The sequence below is a fragment of the Chenopodium album genome, chromosome 13 (assembly GCF_948465745.1).
Source record: "Chenopodium album chromosome 13, dcCheAlbu1.1, whole genome shotgun sequence".
Lineage (NCBI taxonomy): Eukaryota > Viridiplantae > Streptophyta > Magnoliopsida > Caryophyllales > Amaranthaceae > Chenopodium > Chenopodium album.
This window is the reverse complement of record NC_137846.1, coordinates 50,937,876-50,951,582: the sequence shown is the minus strand read 5'-3', so window position 1 is coordinate 50,951,582 and position 13,707 is coordinate 50,937,876. Positions and strand designations below refer to the sequence as shown.

Below are 13,707 nucleotides of genomic sequence, written 5' to 3'. Positions count from 1 at the left end.
TCTACCACCTCAAAGGTCCTCAACCCTTTTGGGTATGAAACAGGCATGTAAGTATGTAACTCTTCAAATCTCCATCTTACTATATTTGCCTAATTCATATTCTGACTTAAAATCTCGAGATGCAATATACTCCCTAAGATTACCTACTGTCCAAAACAAAGGAAATTAAAATCGGAGCAACAATTTCCTGTAACTTAACTGACAAACTGTATTTTATAATTGTCAATTTACAAAATTTCTTCTAGCTATTGAAACAATTATCAAAAAGATTTGGCAACCAGAATAGCTTGCCTACACCTAGCCTTAGCTTGTTCAAGCCTCTCATTAAGAGTTTCTTCTTTAACAGCAGCTTTAACCATTGCCAAATCCATCTCCATTAACTTCAACACTCTGAAAAGTTCAGTGACCATCCTATCTTCAACTTTGCCTTCATCTCTCAAGTCTTCTGCTTCTTCTCTTGCTCTTTCTGCTACTATATCTCCTGCCTTAGCCAGCAGCTCTGTCGACCCGAATTCTCGACTCAACAACCCTTCAAACTTGTCCAAAAAATCCATGATCACATATCCTGTAGGCTTCTCTAGGTCGATGGGTTTGGTCCTCTTCCACCCTATCTCAAAGTTGGGAGGTTCCGGTTTTACGAGCTCTTTTCGAGCCTTTCGATCACGGATTATCTCGGACCGTCTTCTCTTCTCAATGGGGAACTTGTCTGCAGGAGTTGTGGCCTCATTCTCTGGGCTTGGTGTTGGAAAGTCATCGGCTGCTACCGGTTCAGGTGGTGATGGTGAGGAGTTTGTAGTGCATTTTATTGAAAATGAATGAAGTTTCTGATTTATTATTGGGAATGAAGGTGATGTTTGTGAAATTTTATGGGAAATTTGATTTGGGTGGTGAAAGAGGTTTATATGAAGAGTGGATGCTTGGGAGATAAATTGGAGAATGGAGGAAGCCATTGTTTGTTGTTGAAATGCACCAAAACATAATAGTAATTGGCTAAGATAAGGTTTATTTGTACATCTCCAATGCTTTTATTTGTGGGCCAAGGGTTAATTGCAAACTGATATGTTTTCAAATTAACCAATACTATTGTATTAGTATTCATTCTTCTAAATTTTATGGGAAATTTTTGCTATTAAAAACAGAATACTATTGTAGTAGTATCATAGAAGATGCATTAACTGGGTGTATATTCATTCTTCTAAATATATATTACGTAATGCTACCTTCATTCACAAAAAATCTTCGTATAAGTACCTGCATATCACAAAAGATGTGTTACTCCATCTATTCCTCTGTTTTTAATAGCAAAATATTTCATTAATTAAAAGTCATACGACATTTACTATAGAGATTCATTGTAACAAATACCGAGTACATAAGATATTGAATCATATATAATTTTCCTTCATAAATACGATCGTCGAGTAGATCTTGCATTGTGGAACATCTCCCGCTTATATCGCTGGAAAATACAACCTTATTGGAGAGACAATGTAACAATCCATTGTAGCCGTGACGATGTTTTCTTTCTAATACATCTGTCTGTATTCGAAAACTTAATACTCCCTCCGTTTTTATTATTTCTCTCTCTTACTTTAAACCCTACTCACATTAATTTATCATTTCTCTCTCTCATGGTCCCCACTACACTCTCACATATTTTCACTTTCATGGTCCCCACATTACTTTTATCATAATAAATTATTCATCCACTCACATTATTAATTCATTCTCCTAAAACTTCGCGCATTTGCAAGTGATGCAAATAATAATAAAAAAAAAACAGAGGGAGAAACTTTTTTACCAACGAAATAATTTCATGACAAGCCATTAGATCTAATTTATGGATTCAAAACTAAGAAATTTCTCCCTCGAAAAGAGGAGATACACTTTATCTTTCGAATGAGGTAAAAAAAACTCTTATCTTTCGAAGGAGATTGGAATCCCTTTCTTTCTAGGGAGAAAAGTTTCTCTCAAAAGAAGGAAACATTATTAATAACCTAAAAATAGGAACAGAAAAAGTAATACTCCCTCCATCCTTTTATTAGAGTCCACTATTTCTCTTTTGGCAAATCAAAATTAAAGTCTCATTGTTAAAAATTTTCCCTTTATAGTAAGTGGTTTTTTACAATTTTAACTTCATTCTCCTAATTAATCCCCAAATGACCCTCAATTTTTACTGATTTTTTATAACATTTAAATAAATCGGATGTACAATAAATATTGTACATCCGTTATAAAGTTACCCCTAAAATGAGCAAAGGTTACCCTAATATGAATTAAAGTTACCATAACATAAATAAAGTTACGAAACATTTATGTTTTATTGATAAAAGTTATCCAAAAAATTGTAAAAGCGACCCTAAATTTGATAAAAAGTGACCCACGATGTACAATAAATTACTGTACACCGGATGTATACAAAAGTTATTCTAAATATTTTTGGCATTCATAAATCCACCAACATATGTTCTCTCTCCTTTTTTTTTTGGGATTCTACATGGTGGCCTCTAGGATTCAATTTTTCTACATGGAAGACAAACTTTTTTCCGACTCTCTTAAGTGGCACCCAAGTTTTGAAAAATTAACCATAGTGCCCTTTTTTTGGTTTCATGGCTAACCTTTAAAATTAAAATGGTTAACCTTTGATATTTTTTTTTATGAAAAAATTATTTTATAAACAATAAAATTAAAATAAAATAAAATAAAAAAACCAATCACAAACCCGACCACCACCACTTCGCTGGAACTCTAACCCCACAGGCCATAGCCCAGCCGTCGCCCCAAACCTCTCCCTCCCCCTCGCGTTGGCCGTCCGACCAACCCAAGCGTACCGCAGCCACTCTATTTCCCTTCCCTAACAACCACACAACCGCAAGAGGCCTCCTCTTTTACCAGAACAATTTGAACTCCCAAAACCCCCAACCTAAGAGAATTAGAAAAAAGTTCGTCTTCCATGTAGAAAATTTAAATCTTGGAGGCCACCATGTAGAATTTTCCTTTTTTATTTTTTTTTTGAAATCATATGTTCTCTCTCCTCATTCTTCTTCTTTATAGGTATTTCTTCTTTTTGACCTTTTTTTTTTTTTTTTTTTTGTTTTTTACTCAACCTTGTTATTTAGAAAGATATTACAAAGATCTAATAACAAAAATATATTTTAAATACGTGAAGTTATTTGTGATATAGTAACTTACTCTTTTATGTGGCTGGATACTCCGTGTAGCTAGCTATTATGGAAGTTACTTTGTCAGTGTTATAGGGGTTATCCGTTCAGCGTTATAGTTGTCATCACCAGTGTTATAAGGGTTATGTGTTTTGTGTTATAGGGGGTTACTCCGTCAATATTAATATATTATGGGCGTTACTCCACTCACACTGCTTGTCGCAAAAAAATCGTGTTGTCGCATAAAAAACATTATGTATATATTTTTTGTTTCGATGGTTATTGAATTTATAATAAGGTAGTTAACTGATTTTAAAAAATATAAATAAACAATTGGAAGAATTTTGAAAAAGTAAAATAGTGGAACTTTGATGGTGATATTATTAAAAAAAGGTGCAATTATTGTAATATTGGTGTTTTTAAAAAGAAATTGGGTAAAATAATAAAATACTACGTAGGTAATTTTTTGGGGGTAGTGTGTGTTCTTAGGAAATAGTGGAAGGTTTTTTGGAGGGTTTTTTATTTTTTGTTTTAGAAAAAAGACAGGTGGAAGTTATTTGGAGGGCAAAAAGGGAAAAAAAGGGAAAAAAGGGGAGTGAATGAGAATTGAGATATTGGGTTTTGGAGTGATGTGGTGAGAAGTTGAGAAAACATATCTTAAATAATACTTCCTCCGTTTCTATTTAGTTGACGCGTTTGATTTAGACACATATATTAAGGAGAGTAGAGATAGTGAGAGAGAATGAAAAAACAAGTGGGGTAGCTTGTAAATAAAAGGTAAAAAATTTACCCCAAAAAAAAACGTATCAACTAAAAAAACTTCCTAAAATAAAATACGTGTTAACTAAAAAAAAATGGAGGTAGTATAAAAGATTTTAATACACTTAATATAATTTAATACTTCCAATCACATGGTTTAAGAATTTCCGTAAAAAATGAAAAATAAGACTCTAATAAAAAAAACGTATGAGTACGATAAGTAATAAATTTGACCGATTTTCTAGAACTAAAAGGAGTAAAATCCGCGCCGGCAATTACTTAAATACCCGAATTGACACTTTATTGACCATTAAGTGAAATACATGCTCTTCAAAGTTTTTTTTTTTTGTTTTTTTTTTTTTTTTTTTTTCCGTCTCCTAGTTCCCTCTTTCTCTCTCCTTCCTCCCTGTTCTTCCCAATTGCAATTTCATAAAAACAAATTGCAAAAAGGGTTTAACAAAAAAATCAAATAAAATTAAAGGTAATAATCAGAATTATTGCATTTGGAGATGGCTAAAATTCCAGTAGGGTGTGAACCAGTGGTGGGTTCTCTCAACACTCCCAAGAAGAAAGATTACAGAGTCACTAACAGACTTCAAGAAGGCAAACGCCCTTTATATGCCGTCGTTTTCAACTTCATCGATTCCCGCTTCTACAATGTCTTCGCCACTGTTGGTGGCAATAGGGTAACCCTTTACTTTTTTTGATTTTTAAAAATTTGATTTTGATTTTGATTTTTGTGTAATTGTATTTTCTTGTAATTAATTAGACCCCTTTACCCAAGTTTGATTGATTTGATTGAATTATTGAGTTGGTTGATACTTGTGACCTTTAATTATTGATAATTGAACTGACCCTTTTCGTAGGCGGTATTATATGGTGGTAATGTAAGGGACAATAGGTTGTTTTGATTTATTTTTAGCTTAAATTATGATGGCAACACCGACTCCGGTGCTAGCGCCGGTTTGAGTGTTTGGTAGGCGGTAATAAATGGTGGTAAGGAAGGGAGGTTATTTTTACCACTTGGGTTGAATTTATGGATGGCCTAATCAACTCGAGGACTGACGGCCTGTTTGGTAGGTGATAATAAATTGTAATAATGGAGAGAGGCCTTTACTCTAAAATTAATATTAAGTCATTTGTAAAGCTTTAATTATGGTGTGATTCATGATGAAAATTCCATTTAGGATATTTTGTTATGAATTTGATCATAAAGTTTTAGTCTTTGTCATAGGAATACACATTTGCCAAATTCTAATCTGTTGGTTGTTAATTAATATATTTAGGCAATTTCAGCATAAAGGAAGAGTATGGAAAATAAATAGGAAGTTATTTTTTTAATTTTTTTTTTTTTTTTTTTTTTATGTAATTTTAACTAGTTTTTAAAATGTTATACAAGATTTATTTTTCACTGACCACTGTGAGAATCTTTGTAGTTGGTCTTCTATATTAATTGTATTAGTCAAATTTGGAGCATAAACTCCGTGTTTATACACTTCACAATTGCAGTTTGTAGTTTATTCTTTATTAACAGTGAATGTGAAATCCATATACTTCTCCAGGTAACTATTTATAGATGCCTTGAAGGTGGTACAATTGCTGTTCTCCAATCCTATGTTGACGATGATGTAAGAACAAACATTCTTTTGCACCTAACTTGAATATTTATCCACTTTAACTCTCAACTAATATTCCATATTGATCAGAAGGAGGAGTCTTTCTATACTGTCAGCTGGGCTTGTGATGTTGATCGTGCTCCACTGTTAGTGGCTGGTGGTAGCAATGGCGTAATTCGTGTAATTGATGTTGCACATGAGAAGATACATAAGGTATTATGTACTGAATGTGAGGCTTTTTATTTTTTAATTTATTATTTTTATTTTTTATATTTGTAGTACTCTAGTACTTGAACCTGACCTTGTGTAACAATAATTAACCTTAGATGCTGTGGGTTGATTAACTCGATTTCATGAAGTGCTGCTTTTGATATTGGTCTTAATTTATGATTTGTACTAGGAGTTGGAGAAAGATATCTTTATAAGGATTAGTGATCATGATCTGTTAGATGCTGGGCATTGGTTTTTCTCTACAGTTTCAACTGTGAAAATTTGCCTGCTTGGATTGAGTGATGCCGATTTCTTTGTAATTTTCCTTATTATCTGTAAATTTTTCCTTTATATATCTAATTTTTGCTATTATTTGTGTTGGGGTGGTATGTTTGTAGTTTAGGTTTATCCCACTAGACATTCTCATTCAGATATTCTTCACAAGCTCATTTTTTCAATGATCTTGAATGTTTACAGAGTTACGTTGGTCATGGAGACTCCATTAATGAAATCAAGACTCAATCCCTGAAACCATCGCTTATACTGTCAGCCAGCAAAGTGAGTACTTTGGAAAGTTGAAATTTTTGACTTGGTTAGAGTTAATAATTTATTATAAAATTGAATCAGGATGAATCAGTTCGTCTGTGGAATGTTCATACTGGAATATGCATTTTGGTATTTGCTGGAGCTGGGGGTCATCGTAATGAAGTCTTGAGTGTGGTGAGTTTTTGGTGTGATGATCTGGACCGTTCTCTTTGCACATGTTTCCCTCTTTCATTGGCTTGCAGTTTCTGTTGTGATGATGAAACAAATGATTCTCGTAGTGATTTTTTTCTTTTATTCTTTGCTTAGGATTTCCACCCTTCTGATATTTATCGGATTGCAAGTTGTGGAATGGACAACACTATTAAGATCTGGTCAATGAAGGGTAATGGAATTTTCTCTGATATTATCTCTTCATGACATTATTGTGGTAATAATTTTAAGTAGTATAAGTGTATAACTGTTGAACCAATTTTCTTGAATGGTAATGGAGCTTTTCCTCATCTCTCGCACTCCACCTGTAATGATAGTTGAAATTTGAAGAAAAGAAATCAAAATTTAGGATAAATAATGATATAAGAAGGGGGAAGGAAAGAAGAGAGGAGTCAATAATAGAGAAAAATCGCATACTCTTTTCACATTGTATCTTACTGTTTGTTCTCTGTGGTAGGACTGTAGGAGCACTGTGGTTGTGTTTATTTCTTCTGTTATGATATAATTAGAGCTGGTTTAGGGCATACTTTTCCTCCAGAGCACCGGCATTCTCAGAATCTGTCTGTTTGAAACAGGTCCTTGGTATTTAGTGGATAGTGGTAGATGAAGTTGTGCTGACCAAGGATATTTTGATGATGTATTTGAGACAAACAATTGCTGACCTACCACTGTAAATTTGCTTTATTGAGCACACTTGTAGCCTGCTTGCTTGCTCTTTGGTCATTTATGGTTGTTGACCTTAGAAAAGAACCACGTTTTTCTCTATTTCATCCAACTTTTATGTTTTCAGCAAATGATGCATATTACATTATACCAGTTTCAATACCTCCTTCTGCAAAACATGGACAGCATTCTTTAATTCATCCTTACTTTGATAATCCATTTTATTTCTTCATTTCCAGTTCCTTTCAGTTATGTTCTTGACGCTATGTAATATGGAAGCACGTGCATCTCCTGTAATCTATAGCACGAATATAGTCTTATTATGTGTCTCTTCCCTTTCCCCTTCCCCCAATAGGCGAATAAGTTATAAAATGTGATAAGGTTTCCCAACTCTTAAATATATGTGCGACATTTGACACATGGACAAGGGTGTGAGATTTTGCTGGGTATGTCATTATTATGAACCATTTATTGGTTAAAAAAAATAATGTAAAAGGATTAGGAGGGTGAATAGAAAATTATGGGATATCAAGTTAACCTGAAGTATGTGTGTGATATATTTACAGACAAATTACCTTGAAAGGCATATGCCATTATGCTGGGCTTGGATGCTTAATTTTAGGTTTAGCACATGCGGTGTTCTTATTTTGCCATGCATAGTTGTGCCATGTTGAACTTTTCAACAAAAAGTGCCCACAGCCCAACATGCTCAGTAACGTGCCATGCCATACCTTGGGCCAGCTTGGCCTGGTGTTATCTTTAGTTTTGTCTGCTGGGCATGTGTTTTGTACTTTTGGCTGATAAAATTAAAACTATTAGGTGAAGAAGGAAGGACAGGAAAATTTAGAACTAGAACCTGCTCAAAATAATGATAGTAATCTACTTTCACAAAGTCTTTTGTGCTTCTGCAAAATAGAAGGAACCAGAACATAAGTGTGTGTGGTGTTTTCTGTCTGTCAACTGTTGCATATATTTTTTGCTGTTTCACAACTGTTATTTTTTAGTCCTTTTACCCTCTTTTCCTTTGATTTTGTTGCAGAGTTTTGGACATATGTGGAAAAATCTTTCACATGGACAGATCTTCCATCAAAATTCCCTACAAAATATGTGCAATTCCCTGTAAGTGGATGATTCCCTACCTCCCATCATTGCTGTATACCCAGTCTCCAATCCCTGTTGTCTTTCATCTACCTGCTGTTATTTATATGTGTCCTCCCTTGCTTTATTCCCCGTCTTCTCTGAATGTTTCCATCTTGACCTAACATGATCACATTTTTTTTTTCTCAGATCTTTATTGCTTCAGTTCATACAAACTATGTTGACTGTACAAGGTGGCTTGGTGATTTTGTCCTTTCTAAGGTAAATGTTTTGTATATGTCATATATTTTCATCTTTCTAACAATTTGTGTTTGTTTAGATTTAATTGGATGTTGGATGGGATATATAAAAGTGAAGCGAAGGAAAGAAAGTGAATTGTTTAGTATAGTTAGAAGGACTAGGAACTGAAAGGGTTGCGTTGTTTGGTTTTTAATTGTAAAGAAATCGGAGGAAAATGAAGGTTTTTTCCCCATATAATTGGAAAGAAATAAATTACGAGTTTTAGGAGTCTTCCCATCTTTTCCTCTCTTTTTTTAGCAGTTCCCTCTCCTTTCTGTCAAGTACCAAGTTAATTGTAAATTTTATGAATATTGATTAGTCAATTTTGACTGTAATTTTTTTTTTTTTTTTTTTTTTTTTTTTTTTTTTTTTAATTTAAAAAAAAAAAAAAATCTTCTACAGGGATGAATGAATAGTGTTGTCCTGAAATTATGTATTGCTGACACTGTAGATGTACATTCTGTTAATTTATTTTAATGCTTTTCCCTCTCTTCTCTAATTAGCCTTTGCATTCTTAAAAAAACAACAAAAAGAGATTGGACTTTTTGGATGAAGGGATCTGACAAACTTCTCTAAAATATGCCAATCATACATGATGTGAGAAGTTCAACTATAATGTTATCTCGGCTGGATAGGCATGTAATATCGTAATGTGAATCTTCTGCTGATTATGTTGTTTATTTGTTGATCAGAGTGTTGACAATGAGATTATATTGTGGGAGCCAATTATGAAGGAGCAATCTCCGGGCGAGGTCAGTACATGTGCTGATGTTCTTTGTAATGTGATATTTGCAGAAGGCTGTTTTGTCTACCATTTATTATCTATCATTATTGCAAGACATTCTTTGGTTTTTAAAATAGTTTGATGTTCTTTGACTGGACCCTGATTTTGACTTTTGATGAAAATTATTAATGATTGATTTTCAATATTTTGTAGGGTTCAGTTGACATTCTTCAGAAATATCCTGTTCCTGACTGTGATATTTGGTTCATAAAGTTCTCATGTGATTTTCATTACAATGCTGTAGCAGCAGGTATTTTCAGCTCTCTTTTCATCGATTGTTTATTTTTAGTGGAGTTGGAGCATAATTTTGAAAGGATTTATGTTTGTGCTAACATGAATGTGATTAATGACAATCAAGAATAACGAAGAGCGAATAAAAGTAAGCAACAAAAACATGAAACAGTTTACCGTGGGAACCCTAGTGTCGGGAGAAAACCCACTAATCCAGTATGAAGTAATTTGATGATGAAGATGATTACAAGCTCCCAAACAACCATGAAAGCTCACATCTCTCTCTATTATCTCTTTTAAACCCTAAAAGTATGAATAAATGCAAGAGGCTTTTTTTTTTTTTTTTTTTTTTTTTTTTTTTTTTTTTTTTCTCTTAATCAATCTAACAACATGACCTAATTAATGATGTAACATGATTATATACAGTGCAAGGCATAATAAACATCCCTACGGTCGTAAAGCATCTACATCCTTTAATCGCAAAGAACGAAATTGCAAACCAGGTAAAACAGGGGCAGGTGGGTTCGGGCGAACCTGGCTTAGTTCGGGCAAACCACCAAGCAGGTTCGGCCGAATCTGTTTCTAGTGACTTCAACTCGCTTTTCTCTTACAGTTTGAGCGAAACTCCCACAGGTTGGGCCGAACTTTTTGGCAGGCTGACAACTCTTCATAAAACGGCCATACTTTCTTGTTTCTTGTTCAAATCGAGTTTATGACCAATTGTTGGAAAGCTCTTGAGACAAGCTATCACCTCCAACTTGAATCTTCTCAACATCATTTCTAGATTTTGAGATATGCTAATTTGAAGTCAGTTAGTCAGCCCTTTGCCCTATCCATCATTGCTTAGCATCAAGCAATCAACCCATAGCTTAACTTCAAATCTTTGCATCCTTATGCCTTGAACCGTTCTCCTTACCTATCAAATCTAACAAGTTTTTGTCTTGTCCTCTCTTCCTATTGAATTCACCTCCTCCCCTCTCCCCCACCTGCCGCCGGGGGGTGGGGGTGGGGGGAGGTAGAAGTGGAGGGGATGCGTAGGATAATAGTTACAAATTAACAGATGATAACTCAAGTGCTTACTGTTGATAGATTGTACAGTTTTGCTGATTTGATATCTCCCGCTGGTGCTTACTCTCAGTCTCAAGGAAAAGCTCCCTGCATAGTTTTGAATAGATTCGGGTTTCATATTCCTCGGGAATTTGCCTTAACTTAATAAAGGAAGAACTAAAAGCAGCTTAAAAAAAAATTAATTTTATTTCTATTATAATCTTTATGTATCAATATTCTGTTTTTCTAGGTCATTAATACTATTTTTTTCCAGGCAATAGGGAAGGGAGGATCTACATCTGGGAGCTGCAATCCTGCCCCCCTGTTCTGATTGCAAAGTATGTTTTTCTGTAGATTTGATGTTGGTTTTTCTAGGATGAATTTATCGTGCTAGTTATTGGGTCTTCATCATCATCAACATTCTCTTTTTCTATCAGGCTCTCACATCTCCAATCAAAATCACCTATTAGACAAACTGCCATGTCATTTGATGGAAGGTAATGAAGACTTCGTAGTCAAATCTTTGGTAAAAATTGACTTCCTGATATATTTTTTGTATGAAATATGCTGAAAATGATCTTTCATCTGCAGCACTATTCTAGCTTGCTGTGAAGATGGAACAATCTGGCGATGGGATGCAGTATCTTCTTAGATTTGAAGCGAGCTGTTTGTCAAAATATTTCCAATCTACCATAAAAGTTAAAAGGTTAGCCCGCTTTCCAAGTTTCCGGTGCATATGACCTGTGTATTACTTGCTCATGTGCTATAAGATTGTACTGTTTATGGTTGTGATTAGAAGTGTACATGCAATAATTTGGTTATGGTACTCAGACCTAAATATCCTAAAAATGTGGCAATATAGAGTATTTTTATCAGGATACATGCTGAATATAAAAGTAACACAACAGGTAAGTATTATTTCCGTTATCATAACCGGCGTTTAATTCAGTCACTAGGCTTACATTGAGAATTGAATTGGATGGGGATGTCAAATGTATGCAACTATACTCCTAGTCCTAAGTAATACACTTGCCTTGATTGACTTGTTACATCCTGAAATAAGGAATGGAGGATATAGCAAGGGTTTTACATAACCCATTGTTGAACTATGTTCATTTTACAGTGGAGATGAAACAAATGACTTAGAGAGAAATCTAATTTTTGATTATTTAGGGATATTTCATAGTTGGAAGACGCACCAGTAAGAGTTGGGAGCAAGGGATCTTAAAAGAGGCCGAGGAAGACCAAAATTGACTTAGATGGGAAAAGTTGAGAAAAACATGAATTTGGCCGATCCCATCTTTTGGGATCAAGGCCATGATTGTTGTTGGGTATATTTTAAAAGTTTTGGAATTATAAAAATTTTATTAAAAAAACTAATTAGCGAATTAGTATTATTATTTTGTGTATTATGGCCCCAAAATATCGTATTACAAAAAACTGTGAAACCATTATAATACTCCCAACTAGCGTATAGCATATTCATATTTGCTCCACGTATTAGAGTGTATTACGAATTAGGTAACACTGGTTAGGAGTATCTGCAATGTCTGGTAGTATATGGACACATCACAGTCTGAAATGCATTCATGCATGTGTAATCTGAGAGTCATCTACAAAAGTCTACATGAAGGAATTGACATCATGGTTCAAGACTTGGGATTTGTGGCTTGAATTTTGGGAAGGATGCGAATGTGATATATACCTAGGTGGGTGCTAAAGTGTTTTTGCAGGAATGATTATTCATTACTGTTGATTTAGAGTTGAACTGTTAATATGTAATAAAGCAACGATATGAAGAGGAAATGAGGTTATGGTGCTATTTATAGGACAGGCAATGGTCATCTGCAAACAGTTAACAACCTCATCTTTGAGCGGGGTGGGTGTTTTGAGTTGTATTGGAGCTGGAGATAATCAATAGTCTTTAAAGTTTATACTTGTACTAAAGCAGAAACTATTTCCCATTCTACATGAAGTTATCAACAGGAGTCTGAGATTTAATGATGGTAGTTCTTTTCTATACTGTTAATTGGGATTTGTTTGTTAATTTTTTTAGTAAAAGTTTTCCTTCATAAATTATGGTTTTCATTAAAATATATATGTTATGTTATTTTAGAAACAACTGCTAGAGGGGGCATATATATATTGTTTCTATTTTTAAATCATTATAATATTTTATAAGGTGGTTTTCAACATAGTAAACCTTATTTTATTCACTTCTGATAAATTATTTTCTCTATGTTCTTAGAGAACATTGCACGTATGACTAAAACTTATATTTACTGTTTATGTGAAGGATTCTGAATGAAGTCTGATATGTCCACTTATGTGAAATGAAGAGAGCCATTAGCAGCACCAAAGGCTAGCAGAGCTGTGACGGTAGATCAACAATTGTGGAGGCAAAATGTATAAGCAGATATTACTGTGATTCTGTCATGAATAGGTAGCTCAATCGGAGGATGTTCTGAATCTTATTTGTATCAGGGTAGCAATGTTGTACCGTGTATTAGGATACTTCTTTCGTCTGCTATTTTAGTGTGGGGTTCTGGGTCAGTTTGGGGTCAGTGCTAGGAAGACTGTAGATTTGAATCAGATGATTGTAATGGATATTAGAGAGCTAGCTGACCTGTTCATTATACCAGGAACTCAGAAAGAGTTTTATAATTTCTCATCATGGAATTGTTCTCTTGTTTTTCTTAACTTCTCCCAACTTATACAAAGTATATTATATGTATTATTTCATATATTTCACAATGGCATACCTTCTAACTTTGGTGACCAAAGGGGTTCCATCCTTAGTTCGTCCTCCTCCCTCATCTGTGAATTTCCTCTTGTGATAACTAAATACTTTCAAAATTGTGATTCCTCAACGATTACTGTAAAATATGGTGCTTGCTTATAGCCCAGTTTTCACTTGTAGGATTTTATAGGTTCTGCAGTCCTAAATAATGCCGGTCGTCACTTTTTACTTATATGTTTATTTGCATAACCATCTCTTGAATCATTAACCTTGCTGGACTTCTTTATTTGGCGAAAAGGAATCGATCGAGGATCTCTTTCCTTACACAGCACAGGAATCGATCGAGGATCTCTTTCCTTACAC

The 13,707-nt window shown here is 34.2% G+C and overlaps 1 protein-coding gene and 1 pseudogene across 1 annotated transcript; one reads left to right on the top strand and one right to left on the bottom strand.

The window, feature by feature from the left end:
* Positions 1 to 165: 165 nt before the first annotated feature.
* LOC145574910 (protein CHLORORESPIRATORY REDUCTION 41, chloroplastic pseudogene) lies at positions 166 to 989 on the bottom strand (annotated as a pseudogene).
* A 3,301-nt stretch (positions 990 to 4,290) lies between these two features.
* LOC145576841 (polycomb group protein FIE1-like) lies at positions 4,291 to 13,278 on the top strand. The gene is made up of 14 exons (XM_081634546.1): positions 4,291 to 4,606; positions 5,483 to 5,548; positions 5,627 to 5,749; positions 6,224 to 6,304; positions 6,374 to 6,466; positions 6,599 to 6,674; positions 8,205 to 8,284; positions 8,453 to 8,524; positions 9,235 to 9,294; positions 9,480 to 9,576; positions 10,879 to 10,942; positions 11,042 to 11,101; positions 11,196 to 11,310; positions 12,901 to 13,278. Exons 1-13 carry the CDS (start codon positions 4,430 to 4,432, stop codon positions 11,254 to 11,256), a joined length of 1,110 nt encoding a protein of 369 aa, XP_081490672.1. The 5' UTR covers positions 4,291 to 4,429; the 3' UTR covers positions 11,257 to 11,310; positions 12,901 to 13,278.
* Positions 13,279 to 13,707: the final 429 nt, after the last annotated feature.